Source organism: Candoia aspera, chromosome 3, assembly GCF_035149785.1.
Source record: "Candoia aspera isolate rCanAsp1 chromosome 3, rCanAsp1.hap2, whole genome shotgun sequence".
Taxonomy (NCBI): domain Eukaryota; kingdom Metazoa; phylum Chordata; class Lepidosauria; order Squamata; family Boidae; genus Candoia; species Candoia aspera.
In genome coordinates this window covers 115,204,678-115,225,068 of record NC_086155.1, presented here as the reverse complement: position 1 = coordinate 115,225,068, position 20,391 = coordinate 115,204,678, and the positions used below count along the sequence as shown (strand labels likewise).

The window sequence follows — 20,391 nt, the reverse complement described above, 5'->3', positions numbered from 1 at the left end:
AAACACTGGGAGCAAGGAACTGTGAAACCTCTGAACTTGTCTGACCAAGTATATGGAAAGCACTATATTTGCATTATTAACATTGAGGGCAATGCTGCCTTCTTGGGGGCAGACCTTATTAACTACAAGCTGCATGAGCTGCAGGGACTACTTTTTCCAATAAGTATTGTTGCAGGCTGCATGTGGCCCGTGGACCATGAGTTTGAGACACTGATCCTACAGTCTATGGGGAGATTCCCTGTACACTAAAGTCCCTTTCATGTGTGAAGCCTGCTACTGTATATCACTATTTTTCCCAAATCCAATTGTTACTCAGTGTTGGCAATACATTTATTATGAAAACTATACCACATATGTTGACACATAGTCCTGTTAAGTGCAGGATAAGCAGGAAGTGTTAGAACAATTACAAATGCTTTCTACCTATAGCTTTGCAAGTCTCAGGCTTTAGATGCTGCCATTTTCAAGTAACTTTCCCCCCTGGAATTCCACCAACTACATGTGAACCATCACATATGCCTAGGACTGCACAGAGATCAACATAATCAATAAATAAATGGCTTCCTACCAACTTTCCTTTGGTGGGACTGATCTTACTGGGTGTCTTACCTTTTCCTTTTCTCCCTTTCTCAGCACCTTTGTGCTCTTCCTCTAAAACAAGAAGCTGACAGTTTTTATCCTTCCATCTATTCACAGAAGGTGAATCCATTCTTATTGATCATAGTTGCATATAGCACAAGATTAAATCACCAATATTCAATTGTGCATCAAAATTTTAATTATCTTAAACCACAATAAAAGCAGTACTAGCAATCTTGAGAGAAAATAGTGTTGGCTGTATGTCATGAGAGCAAGTCGGATGTCATCTATACTGCCTTCAAAACTAAATTTAGGCAGAACCCTTGAATATATCCCCGATAAGTCAGTATATGAAAAGGAACTGTGAACAAACTTCAGTTTAGTGGAGGTAGGAAAGTTTTCCCAACTTGGTCAGAAAAATTCATGGATCTGTAAGCTGCACAATTCACTCACTGAAAGAAAAAGCTTACCTTCGGGAGATTTTATGCACTTTTTAATTTGTTTACCTCTGATGATTCAGCTGTACCAAAAAGGGTGAGGGCAAAGTTTCTGCTCTACTTGTTTCGTGTACTGGCACAAAATGTGATATGCAAAAGGCAGTGAATGGAAAAAGCAATGATGCATCACAGGGACTGGTGTTCCATTTTTCATCCTGAAGGCTACCCACATCTCCTTCTTTACAACTAGGGTGAGCATCTATCTGAGCAATATACTATATCAACTTTCCATGTTCTACTACACTGTTGATATACCAGATAGAAACAGAATCCATTTTTGGACATTTCTTAAATATATTTTACCATTTTGATTATTGCCAAGATGCATTCAAAATGCATCCCTCTTGTTTCTCAGAGAGAATTGTTTTGTGTTGATAACAATAGCAACCAGATGAATAAAATGAGATCAGAAAGTCATTTCCACTCCAGAGGGACAAAATCCAACACTCTGCTGACTGTTAAGAAGCTCCAAGAGTAAAATATGTATTCTACTGTAAATTGCTAGCCATTTTATTATTATGGTATATATAAATATAACAAATAAATAAATGAGCACCATACTAACACTGCTGTAATAATGAGAATGAGAAAAATGAAGTCAAACTTACAATGAACCTGAATAAATATAACTGCTTCATCTTGGCCAGCAGCATTCTCTGCCAACACAGAGACACGGTAAACCCCAGGATTTTCATAACGGTGTTGAAAAGTTTCACCTATCAAAGTCAGGTTCATATAATTTGCCTTAATGCCATCTCCAAAGTTCACTTGGTATTTGGTGTTTAAAGTATCTCCCTATGAAAACCAAGAATAGAGAGAAAAAATCAGGTGTACCACAAAAAATAGACCAAAACCACCCATCAAGCTACTGATACTGCCAGCTCTGAAGATTATTGCTTAGCACCAACAATCCAGTGAACTGATGGGGGTCTCTGTTACATCAGGAGCAGACGTCTTTCACAAGCTATTTTAGAAGTATTTTAAAATCCATGGTAGCTCGTATGGGATTGAATTATTCAAAACAGGGAGGGTGGGTGTGGAAAAAGAAAACTAACATGGACAGATTGTCTAAATGAAACCTGTATTTGTGATGCTGCTCTAGGATTAACCCTCTCTTTTTGTTTGCACAACAAGAACTGGTCAATTTAAGGCAAGGAACCCTAGAATTTGACCAGGGTACTTCGAGTGTTTGTGGGATGTTATATAAATGTTAACAAGAATGATGTATTTGTTTTGAACAATCCATGCTTGGACCATATAAATTTAATAATAAACTCTGAATCAGTAGAAAATATTAAAGAGCAACCTTCCTCTGATACTTACTCTTCCACCGTTCGGAAATTCTACCAATTAAAATTCTTACACCACTCGCATGTTTAGAGCTGCCACTTGCATCTGCGGAGTGGTCATGTACTCTTCAAACTAGATCTAAAGTGGTTTATGCCATGCTAACAAAGATACACCTCCTCTTCTAATGACATAAAACTCCAAATTGGCTTCTTGTATGCCTAGTTTGCATCATGCTGTATCGTTCCCTCTATCTACTCTTTCTGGCTTAATACCTGCCCTGTCAAGCACTACCAGGCTCACCAAGAGATTTCACCTTGGTACCAACCCTGGCAGTGATTTTGGCATCTCCTGAGGAAGAAAATTGGTCTCAACACCTGTATCAACTCAGTCTGCTGATTGAGACTGACTCGGTTGCACACATTTTGGCAAAATGTTTTTTGCCAGAGCATTTATTACACACAGTGCCAAACACTGAGCAATGTCTTGGGGCATGAGCTTTTCCACAACATCTGCACATAAACCTATCACCAGTCACTCCTACTAGAAGCTTACTAGCTGTTGACTTAGCCAGAGATCTGAGGATTTCTGCTTTTGAAGGCACCCCAAATTTGCATTTGAGTTTTCAAAGCTTCTTTTGCCCTGGCCACATCTACTACTTTATTCAAGATGACGTAAACTCTCAACATTCTCAATGATCTCTACATGTGCTTGCACTGCACACAATCCTGTCCTTTATAAGCAACTCCAGATTCACCATAACAAAGAAATCAACAGTCTCCTCGACTCCTTAAGTACTGGCAAAAAAAAATCATACATACCTCAAAAATAATGCATTTCCTAGAGACAAAATATGTGGCAAATGTTTTTATTATTATGTGCAGTTTTTGCTTATCTGTCTCTGTGTAAACTGAAACTTACTGTAAACCTCCCATGCCTCTTTGCTGGCAAAATGGAAAAACAAAGAACACTGAAGCCATTCTTCTTTTCACTCAGACCTGCTGGCAATCAGATACCACTGAAATGCTTAAAGCTGTTGACACCAATTCTGCAGTGTTTCCCACTATTCCCAGGCTGCCAAGGGCTGGATACGAGGCCACTTAGGGTTCACTCACTTCTGATACCATGTAGCATTTGGAGGCCCAGCCCCACCCTGTGGCTCTACTTGGAATCTGGGGTCCACAGTTAAGTCACCTCAAGTAGTACATGAGTCCTTTTATTCACAGGAAGACAGCCATAAAACAACAGTAGCACCACACAAAAGGGATGCAGTATTGTGTGTGTGTGTCCCTGTGTGTGACAAGTTAGGCTTTGGGGGCAGGCCTAACAGGCATCTTGTCAACTAATGACTCCCCTTAAAGTCATAATACCTTATGCCACAATAACTTTAGTGGAGTCCTTGGTGCTCTCTGAGCCTTGTTGCTTTCTTGCAGATGTTTCATTGCCAGACTAGGCAACATCTTCAACCTAGTCTGGCAATGAAATGTCTGCAAGAAAACAACAAGGCTCAGAGAGCACCAAGGACTCCACAGTCCAACCCTGAGCTACAAATATTTGCTTCGATTGGTACCACAATAATTCTAGCCTGGAAGTTCTTATCAACATTCAGGTATGGATGCAGCAGCGTATTTCCTATGGCATTCCAAGGAAGATATACTCTGCTTTCTGGGGAAAGGAAAGGATTAAAATCTTCACTAATAATAATTTAAATTTAGGTACACACTAACTGTCCTGTGGTTTGTCTATTTCCTGTTAGAGGAAGTTCCTCATTACTGGCACTACTTTCTGCTATCCCTGGATTATTTCATTCCTAGGGAAGGAAGGAAGCCCTCAGTGACTCATATACCATCTCAAGCTGCCAAGCCAGCCACTATACTTATAGGAACTTAGCTTTGGAAAAAAAAAAGACTATGAAGTAAGAGAAGGAAACTAATGGGGCTGTCTGAGGAAGACTGAGGGGAGTATTTCAAGTCTCCAAACGAACAAAAGCCCAGTTTCTACCTAGCACAAATAAAGAGGGGACAGAGAAAAGTCAGGAGAGAAAGAGAATGGGAAAAAAATCAGTTGCAAGACAAAGTTCTAGTGCAACCCTGCTTTCAGGTTAAAAGGCCAGTTACACTTTTCCTGACTTCTATGCCATTGCATAGATGGGACATTCCAATAATACCTGATTTTGTTTGACAACAAAGGTGACATATTCTCCTGGCTTAATGGCAAGGCTTTCCCCTTTAATGCTGATCTGCAATCCTTTGGGAGCAGTCAGTGGACACATGTGCTGAGAAGAATTTTTCTGTAAATCCACACCTCCTTTACATACATTAGATATAACTTTACGGTATCTGTAGGAAGAAGTAAATAGAGAGCATATCCAAGTGAGGGACACAACTGAACAACAGATACAGAAGAGGATAAATTCATGCCTCAGAGCAAAGACTTAGTTTGGATTCAACCCTCTATGTTCACACAACATGCTTAGTCAGGAGAAAAGCAGAGGCACCATGTACTGAGTATGTGTCAGCATACTGCATACAGCTACTAGCTGCTAGGATGCAAGCTACGTGTTGGATTGCAAGGCAATCTCTAAAACAGAGATTCTAGCTTCCATAAAAGAACATGAACATGAGTGAATGGAATTAGAAAGGAACTGAAATTAATGCTATAAATGTTTGCATCCAGAAAAAAACATTTTAAAAAGTCATGAATGCTGTGAGAATACTGAAAAAAGGTAAGGTTAGAGGTATACATGGTATAACTGGAGAAATGTATGTGGTTGTTTATGCAGTAGCCATGTGACTTGTTTACTGTGTGTGTGAAGATCAACACTGGAGGAGTATCATTATTGTTTCCCCTCTAAAATGAGAGAGGTAGCAGGGAAACAGTAATGATACTCCTCCAGTGTTGATCAAAACAAAACAGTACCAGGGCAATTGTAAGTGAAACTACTCTTTCCCAACCAACCGTGTTTTGGTGTATTATTTAATCATAATAGTTGGTATACTGCCCACTACCAAACTCTCTCAGTGATTTACAACCATTGGGCAGTATTCAAATTCTGCTCGGTTAGTCCTTCGAAGAAAAAAGATGGAGGTGTGCACTAGTTAAAAATACAAGGCACTGTATTAAAAAATTCACTGTGAAGGCCTGGCAGGGTCAGAACTTGTCACCCAAACTGGCTGTACTGCCAACTACAATTCCAGTGTTGACTGTCTGGGTAATGGAGAAAGAGGCACTCACGTACTGCAGCCTTGCCACTACTCTCCTAGTGCAGTAATTCAGGGTGTGTAGAAAGCAGACTGAAACCCTGCATTTCTCAAAATAGCAGCCCTTGACCTGCTTAGTATGATTGTATGCTGCAAGATCCACCAGTAAGGAAATAGAGCTGCATCCTTGCTGGCAATGTGAACAATCTTTCACAAAAGCAGCTTCAGTACTGTATCACCAACCTGGTGGCTAACAGATATCTCTAGAGGTAATGTATCTCTAACAGAGAAAATGGTATGCAGACACTCTTCACATTAAACATGTTTCAGAAAGCAAAATACTTTATTAAATTTGAAATAGATAATAGGTTTTTGTCCTTGAGTAACATATTAGCAATTTAGAAAGGAGATTGATACAAGGCAGAAAGGAAGATAGAGAGCTATTTTTCACAGCAAAATATTATTCAGTTACTTACCCTGTGCTACTTCTGTAGGACTGCCCTGTGATACAGTCTTCAGGAGGGGCTTTAGGGTTAAACCAAAAGTCAGCAAAGCACGTGCTGGGCTCTGATTTTGGCAGTGAACGTTCAAATCCATAATCACTACAGAATAATAATAACAAGTAGGTATTTGATAGATATATCTTTAGTAGGAATTTTTCAGGAGTTGCAATAATGTTTAAAAAGTATTAATATTAAAAATATTAAAAACAGTATTTTTACTGTATGTGATTACAGCTGAAACAGTTTGCACCCCTTTGGGAAGGAATATTGTACCAGCCATCTTTGGGTTCCATTGGTCTCTTGGAAAGCCAAAATAGTATAAAATTGTCCAGCACCATAAGCCTAGCAGACTCCAATATAATCTCCAAACCAACTCTGTCACCTCAGCCAGGAACTCTATAGTCTATCCTGAAGACTAAGGAATAAATGTGTGGGTGTCTGTGTGTGTGTATTAGCACTCCACCTATCAGCAGCTTTCAATAAGTCTCCATTACAAAAACCATGACAACAAAGGCCCGCATAGTTAAAGCAATGGTGTTCCCTGTAGTAACATATGGCTGCGAGAGCTGGACCATAAGGAAGGCTGAGCGAAGGAAGATCGATGCTTTTGAACTGTGGTGTTGGAGGAAAATTCTGAGAGTGCCTTGGACTGCAAGAAGATCAAACCAGTCCATCCTCCAGGAAATAAAGCCAGACTGCTCACTTGAGGGAATGATATTAAAGGCAAAACTGAAATACTTTGGCCACATAATGAGAAGACAAGACACCCTGGAGAAGATGCTGATGCTAGGGAGAGTGGAAGGCAAAAGGAAGAGGGGCCGACCAAGGGCAAGATGGATGGATGATATTCTAGAGGTGACGGACTCGTCCCTGGGGGAGCTGGGGATGTTGACGACCGACAGGAAGCTCTGGCGTGGGCTGGTCCATGAAGTCACGAAGAGTCGGAAGCGACTAAACGAATAAACAACAACAACAACAAAAACCAAGTTTCTTCTCTTCTGCATGGCAGATGATGAATAATTGTACAGCAGTTTAGTCAATTTCATTTACAAAGGAACACAACCTCTCTGGGAGGCTAGAACATTCCACAAGATAGAAGACCATAAGGACATTTGGAAGGGAAATGGGTCTTGAATTTCTGACGCTCTTTCTTTTGTTAAGGACTGCTATGATGTCCAGCTTACGTTCAGAGGAAGGAAAAAAGGTCTAATACAGAGAGAAAATCCCTTTTGAAACATAAAGTTCCTCAGGCCATCTCCAAAGAGCAAACTCAAGGGGGGGCGGGCAGATGCTTCTGGCAAACAGCCTTGGTGGCCGCCTGTAATAAACCTGCTACCAGCAGCTGTGCTGGCAGCCACACAGCTCTCTGATGGCCCACAAGGTCCTACTCCCAGCCAAGACAGAGTCTTAATAAAGAGATACTGGCATATATAGTATCTCAAGCTATGTGGGATCTTTTTCTCTAAATATTGGCCACCTTTGAACACTGAATACAGGTAGTCCTCACTTAATGACCACAATTGGGACTGGAATTTTGGTTGCTAAGCAATGCAGTCATTAAGCAAATCTGATCTGATTTTATGACCATTTGGCAGTGGTCATTAAGTGAGTCACCATGGTCCTTAAGTGAACCATGTGGTCAAGCAAATCACACAGTTCCCCATTGATCTTGCTTGCCAGAAGCTGTCTGGGAAGGTCGAAAATGGCAATCATGTGATCATGGGACACTGTGACAATCATAAATGTGAGGACTGGTCATAAGTCAGGTTTAGCGCCACTGTAAGTCCAAACTATCACTAAACAAATGGTCATTAAGTGAGGACTACCTGTATATGTTTAACTGAGTAGGATTTTTATCAGTTTATGCATTAGGTTTAATAAAATGCAATATGCAGGAGGTGAAAATAATGCTTTATTGCTGAAATGGAAGAGAAGGTACCATGTGCACAGAGTATACTCCAAGAGAATTCTATCTGTATCGCTTAAAAGTTCATCTCCAGGTGCAATTCTAACTGACAGATTTGATACTTCACAGACAGAAACACAGTGCAATTCCTGGGCTGTCCACCTTCCACTGAGAAACAGATCTAAAATGTTTTTTACCTATGAAGTCCTCAAACTTGAGCTGATATGACTTTTGGGGTAGCTCATCCCACACATTTGTGCAGATTAATATCTTCAAGCCTGTTTTCTACTTTTGCCACCTTTGAGTGAGCAGGGCAGGCACACAAAGTCATCATTTTCAATAATGACTTCACAATGACATCCTTCTGAAAACGACTCCCCTCACTCAACCTGGTCATTTTTTGGTGGAACAAGTTACTCTTCATTGCTTTTGGATGAAAAAAAAATTCACTGTTATTCTACTGAAGTTTTTTTCAACTGTTCTGTATAAAGTTTAAGATCTATTTGTGAACTGTCATAGGGATTGTTTTGGGACTAAGAGGTGGCGCATGAAGTGTCATAAAATAAACAATGAAACGTTGGCTATATTCTCTCTTTCCCTTTCGCAGAGATAACTGTTCTCTTTCAAACAAATAAAAACCACCATTTTTGTTAAGAAATACGGATTTTTCAATATGTCTATGCATAACGCTATCAACTCAGCCACTTCAAGAGAGAGGGAGGGAGGGAGAAAAACTTACCATAAGAAATCAGAAGAACTACATTCACAAACTTTAGAAGAAAGTGCCGACATAAAGTTTCTCCCTTTAAGGCACCACGATGAATTCTTCCTCTTCCGGAAGGTTCTCTGCTGGCCCATGATGCAATGGTCGCCCTGAATATTAAAGGTTAACTCTCTTAACTATTGGATACAGGTGTTGACACTGAATCCTACTCTTCACATGTGTAGATTAAGGCTCTGTGTTATTGGACCAGTTCTCAGAATTCAGTCAGAATTGTCAGCTGAGTTTTAGGTATAAGATCTAACAAGTGTTTCCCATGCAGATTGCGCGAACTGATCTTTCCAACCACAGATTGGCTTCTTCCTTTTTTTCCCACTTCCTGTATCAATTACAATACAAGTGTGTGTTTCGTGAGACTGAAACACACAATGTCTATTGTGAGCAAGCTTAGTAACACATCTTAGTATTTGGTATAGAAAATATAGCAGTGTTTATAGACCTATGCCTGAAGGTAAGGGAGAAACAAATTAAGAGGCTAAACCAAATGACTGATCTTATACTCTGGAAACAGAAGGCCACAAACTCAGTGCCTGGGCTGTGCAACTTCTCCTGAGAAACGTTCTGGCCTGAATCTTTTTTTTTTTAATCCATTCAACCGTGTCCGATTCTCGGAGACTGCCGGGACAAGTCCCTGCAGTTTTCTTGGCCAGGTTTTTCGGATGTGGTTGCCATTGCCTCCTTCCTAGGGCTAAAGGAAAGGTCACTCAGCATGAGAAACATTCTGGTCTGAATCTACACAGAGCTATTTCCATTGTAAGCCGTACTGAGCTAAACTTGATACAGGGCATCTTTCCTTCACTTTCAATTAATCTGAAGTACTATTTGATTCTACTAAGCAAGTCTAAATACGATTGTGCCTGCTGCTCAACCCATCCCTCTATTCATCTGTCTGCTATATCAAAAAGAAATTCTCCATGAGTTTTGTATCTTAAAAATATCTTGCTCCATTAATCTTAACTGGTCTGACATTGATTACAGGATAAGAGATTGATTGCTGAAACCTGAGTTTATCCATGAAAGGTGGAAGTGACAGGTCCCCTGTGCAAGCACCAAGTCATGTCTGACCCTTTGGGGGGACGCTGCTTTTGCGACCTTTTCTTGGCAGACCATAATAAATACTTTATCTCCAGAGCAATCAAATCTTGGCCAGTCCAGTCTACAACATGTTTAATATGTATTCATGTTTATTGCTTTTAATAAAATAGACACTGAAACATGTGTACTCATACTTACCCAGCTAAAAGTTGAATCAAGGAACACATGCTAACATACTTTTAAATATTTGCGCTAGAAAACATCCTTTGTTGTAGAATTTAAGGGGTGATACACCAATCTGAAATAACCACCTCTTGAGGGTTGTTCTTTTCATACTTTCACACTATTCATTTTGCAGTGTCATTCATTAAAAGTAAATCATACCCCTACTGTTTTGATTTTATGTTCACTTAACTGGAAACATTGTACTCTACAATATACTGTGAAACATCTTTTTTCCTGCTTTTTTGCTTTGCATCACCTCACTTCTTATCTTTTTCTTACTTCTTCTCTCTATACTCAGGATACCACTTCATGTATCTAACAAAATGCTGTCTGATAGCTCATGCCATATTATCTTTCTTAAATAAATCTGAGCTGTAAGTTCAGATTGGAAGTTAGTCCTCTAGTATAGGTAACTTTTGGTTTTAATTAATCAAAGATGATGATTTGTAATCGCCTCTGTGGATATGAATTTCCTGGAATAAACAGGACATAGTCCTAGAAACCAAGCTACTTTTCAGAGTAGTCTGTTTCAGGTATAATTGGTAAACCATGGATGTATTCTATGCCTGGCCACTTAGAAATCAAGCTAAATTGAGTGGGACAAAAGTTGAAATTGCATCTTTGTGATACATACATAAGCTGTGGTGACCTGCATTCTCTCCCTTCTTCTTTCTCTCTGTCTCTTCTTCATGATGGAATGAAACCACACTACAAATTTCCAGATCGTTCAAATATGTGAAATTCAGATCTGTCCAAATCATTCAGAATGTAGATATTAAATCAAAATTAAATTTTAGTTTGATGTGCTGGTTTGTTAACCAGTTCTGTTAAAGACAAACTACAGTTATCTTTAACTGAACCACAGACTTAGTACAGTTAGTGCCTGTAACACTAAACATGTTTTAGTATTACACAAGCAAATGTCACCAAATATGACAGTGATTTCTTTCTATGAAGTTGTACCTGCAGACTTGTCAGGTCCCATGATTCATAGTCTTCATCAGTGCATTCTCGGGAAAAAGATGGACGGAAATCTACCTTCACTAGCTCCCAGTCTGACTGGTAGCTGATGTGTCCAAACACTCTACAGAGAAAAAATCTGAATGAGGTCCCAGTTAAAAAACTGGGAGTGAAACACAATAATATAACAATAAGGAATAGCTTCTATTATGGCTGTCTGGGGTAAATACAGGTAGTCCTCACTTACTGACTGCAATTAGGACAGGCAACTCAATCACTATGTGACATGGTCACAAAGTGAACCACGCTAACTTACAACATCAGTTCCAGCAGCAGTCATTAAGCATGACATCACATGACCGTGACTTGAAACTTTCTGCTGGCTTCCCCATTGATTTTGCTTGTCAGAAGCCAGCTGAGAAGGTCTCAAGTGACAATCACATGACCACGGGACGCTGCGCCCATTGTAAAAGTGCACCGGTTACCAAGTACCCAAATTGTGATCATGTGACTGCAGAGATGCTGTGACAGCCGCAACTTCGAGGACCACTCATAAATTCTCCTTTTTCAGTACTGTTGTAACTTGGAACGGTCACTGAATGAGCGGTCGGTAAGCAAGGACTACCTGTATGTTATATTTTCAAACGATTTTCATAATCACGCTGTTCTGTACCATAGTTTATATATTAGCAGTTAACGGATCCTGCACATCTACATCTCAATACTTAAGGATAACAGAACTAAAGAAGAGACTATAGTAATCAACCATGGAGAATAGATGGTGGCCAAGGATTTTGCTTTCTTGAACATTTATAATCATTCACCTATCTTTGGGGGAACTTCTGACTTCACAGCAGAAAGTTTGGCTTACACATGTTTAGCTTTGAAGTAATGTATGTTTAGCCAGGTATTTATCTATTATCTATATATCGAAGGCATTCTTTCTACTCCTCTACTGAATGCTGAAGCCTTCACATTATCACAAAAGCTTCTTGCCATAATTACTCTCCAATTTAATTGTCATCAATTAAATTGGATTTCATTTCATTTAAACATGCCCAACAAAAAGTGATAAGCTTGGATATGTTCCTAAAACACGGATAATTGTTTAACTTAATGTAATGAAACATTTTAAATTATTCACATTAAAGCTTTTTCCATGTAGCTGGTGGGTTGGTACAATAAATAGTACTTACGTCATGACTAAAGTCTCATCCCCAGGTTCGCTAAGTAGGCCATCCACATACACTGAGATACTTGTGAAATTATGAGTGCTCCAAGTTTGACCTTCATCTACACTGAATCTGTAAAGGAAGCAATAAAATAATCATTACCATTTATTTAAATAATTTAATTATCTTATAGGATTCACAAAGTCCAAAGTAGTTAAACTGCAAATATTTTAAAGCTAACTACTATAGGTAGTCCTCAACCCACGACCATTCATTCAGTGACCAACTGAAGTTACAATGGTGGATACAACCGGTCCTCAGGGTTCAAGCCATCCCAGCACCCCTGCAGTCACGTGATTGTGATCTGGATGCTGGCAACCCGTTCACACTTACAACCGATTGCCAAGTGTCCCGTGATTATGTGATTGCCATTTGCAACCTTCTCAGTCATTGGGGTTAGTCTCCCCCAACCACACACCCTCCTCCAGACCCTCTGCACTCAGACTGTGCTGGCCACTCACGCACCCCCTTGCACCCTCCCCAACCCCTGCCACACCCTCATGCACCCTCCTTGACCCATGCGGCTCCTCTCACACATCCCCTCACGCCCTCCCCAACCTGCACTGCCCCTCTCCTGCACTCCCTCACTTGCACTCTCATGCATCCTCCCCGGCCCATGCAGTGCCTCTTGTGCACCCCCTCGCACCCTCCCCACCCCCTCCAAACCATGCCACACCTGTTGCATACCCCCTCGCACCCATGAAGCCCCTCTCATGACCCCCTTGCACCCTCCCTGACACGTCTCTTGTGCACACCCTCACACCCTTGCACACCCTCCCTGATTCGCACCATGCCTCTCATGCACCCCACCGGTACTCTGTGCAGCCTCAACCCACGCAGCACTTCACACACCCTCCTCGACCTGCACCGCACCCTTGCGGTGCCTCTTGCACAACCCCTCACACATCCTCCCCAACCCTCCCTCACACCCTCCCCATGCCACACCTCTCACACATCCTCTCTGACCCTCCCCTGCACCCCCTCGCTCCTTCTCCCACCCAGCAGCATCCACCGGCCTGCCTGCAGGCCTGGGATGTGCAACTTCCTGCCAGCTTCCCCACTGACTTTGGTTGTGGGAAGCCAGCAGAAAGTTGCCTTGCCTAATGACTGTGGGATTCAGTTAGTGACAGCAGCCAGGACTGCAGGGATTGCCATCACTAAGTGATGCAGTAATGCTTTATGACTACATCGTTTAGCAATGGGAATTCTGGTTCCAATTGCCATCATAAGTCGAGGACTACCTGTTTAATATTTTGAGTTCTTCCCTATGAAAAATCTTTTCTCCTACTAAAGGTGTTATCCCAAAACAGCTATCTCAAACTCTGAATAAGTGCCAGGAGTCTTAGCAGCTTGCCAGCACAATGCACCAAAAAAATCTGTGTGAGTTAATCATACAAAAAAAAAAAAAGCACACAGAGGAAAATGACAAAATCTGCTTGAGGGGGCCATCTGGCACCAAGTTTCTGGAATAAGCAAGTCACTCATATTCATAAAATTTGATCATGAGATCAGTATAGTGTTCCCTCTGACAGCCAAAGGGGAAGATCACAATGCAAGTAACATCTGAAAGTCAGAATCAAAATAATTATCAAATCCATAAAGACCTCAGAATAGCTGTCCTGGATGAAATCAGTTTATTATCTGGTGCTGTATGCAGCTTGCATAGCAGCCAACCAGATGCCAATGCCAATGGGAAACTCTCTTCTAAACATTTTAGAAGAGTAGTATACTGAATGTTTCCAGGTAGTTTATGAATAGTAGCACCAGCAGATATCCTATTCTTTTCTATTCAATGGATCTCATGTAGAAGACCAAAGTAGTGGAAAACCCTGATGATTATAAATGGAAAACATCACTGTCAGAAACACTAAGAAGATTCTGTGAATAGGCTAGAAAATAATAGCTTCACCAGACATCATCGTAACGATTTAAGGAGGTAGCATAAAACTTAATGATTAACAGCTACAGAGAGCTTTATATGCCACTAATTTATTTAATCCCCTTTTAAAGACATCCAAGTCTTTAAAGACATCTGAGTCCCTCTTTTGCGGGAGATGGGCGGTAGCAAAATTCGAAAAATAAATAAATAAATAAAGACAGAAAGACAGAAAAACAGAAAGAAAGAAAGAAAGAAAGTAGAAGGCTATTCATAGGTGTCTGCAGGGGGGAGAATGACCTCCTTACCTATATTTTGTATCCTGATTTCCATGGACAAGTGTGTTTATCACCCATATGAATATAACTAGCAAATATGGAGCAAATGTTAAATCAGTAAAGAAATCCCTTAGAGGAAAAAAAAACTCATTCAGTTGGAATATTCTTAGTACTGAAAACATAGTAGACTAATGAAAGTTTACTACTGAATTACTTGAGTATTTTCAGAGGAATAGATGTATCTTTGATGGCCACAATCACACCACCATGATCCAGGTACAAGATATGATGCTCTTCTTCAAAAACCTAAAAGCCAGGAAAAGAAAAACAACAACAAAGTAATTAGGTTTTCAAGAAAAACATACTACCATATTGTTGGTCCAAGGCTAATATTTGGAGGGCAGTTTCACTGGAACAGAGGGGCAAAGCACCGAAGTCTGGGAAAAACTGAAGGATGGATTGACAATAGAATCTTAGGAGTGGGGGGAAAATAACAACAGAATTACAAAATTATATTCTCTTCACAAAAATTGCAACATAAAATATTTCAGCTCACAAAAACAGTATTAGACAAAGCATAGATGATGGGAAAGTACTTAAAGCTGAAAGAGATGTCTCTTATAGGAATCCCAAGTGAGAACGTGAGGGTACAGAGAGAACAGTACATTCATTTAAAACATCATTCAAGGAAGAAATAAGTAGTACCATAATCAAAAAATAATGGATTGCTATGCTTTTCCAAGGCTATAGCCCCCCGCATATTTACTGAATGTGAAAGGAATTAATTTTGTGTAAATATGCTTAGAGCAACATTGCAATGGACTAAATGTTTACGAAATGATTGTGTCATCATGCCTTCAAGACAGAATCCCAGTACTAACGGCTGTAAAATACAAATGATAAAAAATATCATGTCCTTAATCTAGTTGTTCATGTATACAAAAGCAAATTTGGTTGGGCACAGAGTTGTGGCAAGATAATTGCTAATACACAATAATCCACTCATTCTTCCTTCCTTTCAGAGTTGATCTGGGCTATCATTAAGAAGCAAGGTATTCATAACAAATAGCAAACTGCTGGGCCATGTTAGGATTCACACATGAGGCCCTTCATTCAGCCTGGACTATTTGTTGACAAGTTTGTTTCTCTCCATTCTTTTCACTGAATCAGAGCATGCTTATGGGTTGTGAGATTTCATTATTTAATTACATTTATATATATAAAAATTTATATATATAAAAAGATGTAGATGAATCAAATACATCACATTGGGTTCATATATAAATTATTTTCTTCAGTCCCATACCTGTCTCCATGTTTTGCCACAGTCAGATGTTATATACATTTCTTCCTTATATTCCACAAGTTGGGCACCCAGATTTCCTGAGAATAAAAGTATAATGAGCAGGGTTTATTAAACTATTGCAAATGGTTACTGTGGTTAGTTCTATAACAGCCTCCTATTCTCCACCCCACCCTTTTTCCCTTCTACATGCAAGGAAGAAGAGAGTCCCTAAGGCAGCTTATCCTTTAGACCTATCATCCAACAGCTTCCAGAATTATGGACATTAAAGCTCCACACACCTTGAGGCCACCAAGTTGGAGAAGACTATCCTAAAGCCACAATCAGCCCAAGTATATCCACCACCAAAGAATGATGCGGGACTTGTTCCCTTCTCAGTGGCACAGATGACAGGTAGCCCTACTAGCAGAGTTACATAGCAATGTTTTTATTTTATGGTGTTTATCTATTAGCCTTGTCTCTCATTTTTATCCAAAAGCTTATAATGAGGGTACATAAAGATATTTCACTTTATCCTAGCAGCAGTACAATCATACTACATAAATTAAATTGAGAGATGGCTACTTGCCCAATACAGTATGTAAACTTCATGGCTGGGTAGTGATGTAACCCAAGTTCAGGGGTGTATCTGCAACACTTCATTGGCTTAGGGGATTTTCATATCACATTCTCTCACAGCATCTCAAATTGCCCACTTCAATTTGAAGTAAGAAAGTATCTCCATCACATACTATGTGAATTTTTTTTACTGCATTTGCAACTTGCTACTTCAAAGGCTTTTTTAAAGAAAATTTTTAATTGACACCATGCACAGTGCAGAATTCCAGAAATGCAGTAGAGGGGGCTTCCAGAATTAGCCATATTAAATTAAAACACTCCATCATCTAAATAATTGTATAGCAATCATTTATTTCCTAATAAAAATATAATGCTATTGGAAAGACACCTAGCCCAGATGAGAAGGAAAAATCAGTTCCAGAGGAGCAGAGGTGGTATCCATTTGTTCCATGAATATTTTGGGGGGCCGATTATAGCATTTCTGTCATCCTACAAAAACTATAGTAGATCTCTTTCCCTTTCCCCATCTCAGCTTCTAAACAAGAGCTTAAATATTATTTCCAAAGGGACAGCTGTGTTTTGCAAAATAAAGAGTTTATTTAAGTACTGACAAATCCATTATCACATATTATTTTGCAAATCAGAGAGCCCGCTTCATTATATCCAGTCCCTCAAGCACCAAAAGGTTGTGTTTTGTTTTATCACTCTTCTCCCAAACTTGTAGTAACTATGTTGTTTTAAATATCATCCCTTTAGAGAATTTGATAACCAAAGGCACAGTAGGAATGCTACCTTAAAATATCTCTGGATGATTATAGAGTTCTTTCAATGGAGGATTATGCAGAGACACACATCGCAACTCAAATGTAAGCCCTGTCAAGTTCAATGAGACTAAACTCCCAGGTAAATATATATCAGACTTCTGCGTTAAAAATCTAAAAAGTCAAATATAACACTCATAATTAGCCCCATGGGTAGTTGAGCTTTTAACAGGCTCTTTCTTCTAGACTGAGCTGTAAACAGTGGCTGAAAATAGCCTGAAGAACTCAGTCTAGCAAATGCTTAAAAGAAGAAACTGCATAGAGCGTAAGGCTTCCTATTTTGTGTATCTGTGGGTCTGCACATGCCTCTCTCTGACATTTGCTAAACTGAAGAATGGAGTTCACTGGCTAATTACATTGATTTGCCTGTAACTGTACAGTCTTTTCTGCTGCATTCTCCATTATGGCTGTGTGTGGTTTGAACATGATTTGATGTAAGTTATTTAGGCCTCACATAAACACAGCACTTTTCTGCTTTCATTAAAGCAGCTGAAGCTTTTTTCAAGCTTAGGTCTCAACAGCTTTAATGAACAGCAAAGAGATGCTGCACTTGTGTGAAGTCCAAAGCACTCCTGAAGAATTTTTGGAGCATGCCCAGTCTACTCTCCATAGTAACTTGGCTTTACTGTTGTTTCTGCTAATGCTGCCTGTCTTTTGAATTTTTCTTCCTTTTCAATCTCCATGGCCCTTTCTTAATTCAAGCAGGAACTGTTTCATCAAGACTTTTCCTCTTGGTTTATAGCCTTGAGGTTCATTTCACAGAGGTGTAGAAACAGGGATAAAATTTCAGTTCCTACAAATGATGTGCGAATTGCATGCTAGAGACAGAATGCAGATTGTATGCTAGTGTTTTACTTTGTGGGCCTTTGATTACAGTCTTGCATACGTTGCTGGAACTTTATCCTCTAGGCATACAATGGTCATTTATCCAAACTCTAGGCCTTACTTTGAGAACAGAAACATCAAGCTACTACACTATATTATGACCTCAGACTTTGAATCAGCCCTGTAAAGACCCTTATTCGGCTTCCACTCCAGTCATTTCCTTACTGCAGCTAACAAGGATTCAATCTATTGCACAAGCAATCTACGTACCAGCCCCTCCTCACCTGGTAGCTACATCACTCTTATTCAGGGCTGAGTATTCTACTATCTCTTGTAAGTTCTGATTCCAAGCTACCACTGACACAGAGAAATCTGTTCTAAATGGGCCTAACCTCAATAAGTACTCTGTTACCATAACCACATTTCCAGGATAAGTTCCAAAATTCTATGCTTTAAATTTGGTCTGCCATATTAGGAGTATCCAAGAAAATAGGCATCACTAATGCCTTCACCAGACTCATCACTGTGCTGTGGCACATACCAGGAGCACTGCTTGCAGATGATGGCATGTATCACATGGCTGCCCTTGAACAGCATTCAGAAGCTTCAGCTGGTACAGAATGCAGCTGTACGGGTTGTAAATAGTGGGTTACTTGGCACACATAACACTACTGCTTTGGTGGCTGCATTGGTTGCCAGCATATTTCTAGGTGCAATTGAAGGTGCTGGTTGTCACCTTTAAAGCCCTGGGACCGGGTTAACTGAGGGACTGTCTTTTCCCAGGTGTCTCTACCTGTTCAATCTGGTCTGGCAGAATAGGCATGCTCCGGGTCCTGTCAGCCAAGGGATGTCAGCTGGTGGGGACCAGGAGATGCACCTTTTCTACTGTAGCACCTGCCCTGTGGAACATCCTCCCTCCTGAGATTAGGATGGCCCCGACCCTGCTGGCCTTTCAGAAGGCCTTGAAGACCTGGCTGTGTGTCCGGGCTGGGGTCCCGAGTGTGTAAAGGGTCCCATTTCCTAGTTGTGCTGACACCAACAGATTGTAATATCTCTTGGCTGCTATTTGTATATAATTTCTTTTTGTACTGTACTTTATTGTTTGTTTTTATGACTGTTTGCTCCCCAGAGTCACTGGTTTGAGATGAGTGCCTTTACAAATTGAATGAATGAATGAGTGAGTTCATGCGAAGGCACCTCTAATCTTGTGTTTGTACTTGTTGGGGCCTGGGATGATGATGCTGGTGTAGATGTGAGGGCAAAGTAGACATTTGAGTTTGTTGAAGGGTCTGGTTCCAATGTTGGCATCACTATTCTGTTGTTTCTTGTTGCTTGTGAGAATATGCTTCAGGTTGGGTGGTTGTCTGTATGTAAGTACAGGTCTGCCACCCAGTGCTTGAGAAAGTATAGTATCATTGTCCAGTATGGGCTGTAGCTTATTAATAATGTGGGGCTTGAGCTGTGAGCTGTAGGTGACAGTCAGCTGTCTGTTTCTGTGGTCTATCTTTTAATACATGGGAATTAATCTAGCTCTATTGATTTGTCTATTGATGTTCTTGGGTGGGAAGTTCAGTCTCCTGAATGCTGGCTTAATTCCTTCAGATGAGCATCTCTCTCAACTGAGCCAGAACAAATGGAATTGTACTGTATAGCCTGGCTGTAGATGATACATTTGGTACTGTGTTCTGGGTGGAAGCATGTAGGTATGGATGGCAATTTGTACATTTCTTGTATACTGTAGCATTTATATGTCAATTGTTTAGTTTTATGGTGCATCAAGGAAGTGGACTTGTTCTGGAGATAGGTCTAGCCTATGGCAACTTTGATTTGTGCTGATTGACAGATGATGTTCCACTACGTTTTTTATTCAGCTCTAAAATATCAAGCACCTTTTCCCCGTACCCCTGGTCATCCACACTTTTTTCATTCTTATTCAAGGCCTATGTGAAATAATGTGGACTTGGAAGTGTTGTTAGGGCTGCACATAGTGAACTTCTGTGTCAGATGCAAGGTGAAGTAACTGGTTTCAATGTCTCTTCTGTAGAACCAGTAATATATCTAAGGTCACATGAAGTCAGAAACAATACAGTGTTCTACAGTGAGAAAATGTGTGTATCTAATATGAAGGCCTAAATGCTAGAATTAATTTGTTAGTTTAAAATGCAACCTGCAGCTTACAAACCGCACATATCCTTGTGCTGAGCCTGCATTTAACAATAGCTTCTCTCTAGCCCTTCCTATTACTATGCTCCCATGCAGACACTCAAACAAGAGTTTAAACCTGCTTTTCTGACAAGGAGCTGAGAACAGTGATTAGTTCAGATACTCATAGTGCTCATAGAAGGAGGAGAGTGCAGATATTTAGTAAAAATAAATAAATAAATACCCAAGAGGATTCTGAGAGGAATAAGCTTGGAAAGGGAGGTGGTGGCTGGCAACTTAAATGCTTAATACGTTCCTAGTTCTAGTGGCTGCTGAAGATACACTGTTGGTTTCATTCCAGAGAAAGGATAGCTAGTGAGCCT

The 20,391-nt window shown here is 40.2% G+C and overlaps 1 protein-coding gene across 2 annotated transcripts in view; it reads right to left on the bottom strand.

The window, feature by feature from the left end:
- SORCS2 (sortilin related VPS10 domain containing receptor 2) overlaps window positions 1-20,391 on the bottom strand; it is a 125,801-nt gene that overhangs the window by 23,519 nt on the left and 81,891 nt on the right. For both annotated transcript variants that reach the window (XM_063298683.1, XM_063298684.1), the window contains exons 12-19: window positions 15,666-15,742; window positions 14,574-14,665; window positions 12,170-12,277; window positions 10,977-11,097; window positions 8,712-8,845; window positions 6,040-6,165; window positions 4,531-4,702; window positions 1,685-1,871 (exon numbers count right to left, since the gene is read on the bottom strand). In XM_063298683.1, coding sequence (XP_063154753.1) covers window positions 1,685-1,871; window positions 4,531-4,702; window positions 6,040-6,165; window positions 8,712-8,845; window positions 10,977-11,097; window positions 12,170-12,277; window positions 14,574-14,665; window positions 15,666-15,742 — 1,017 coding nt within the window. The remainder of the gene's footprint in view (window positions 1-1,684; window positions 1,872-4,530; window positions 4,703-6,039; window positions 6,166-8,711; window positions 8,846-10,976; window positions 11,098-12,169; window positions 12,278-14,573; window positions 14,666-15,665; window positions 15,743-20,391) is intronic.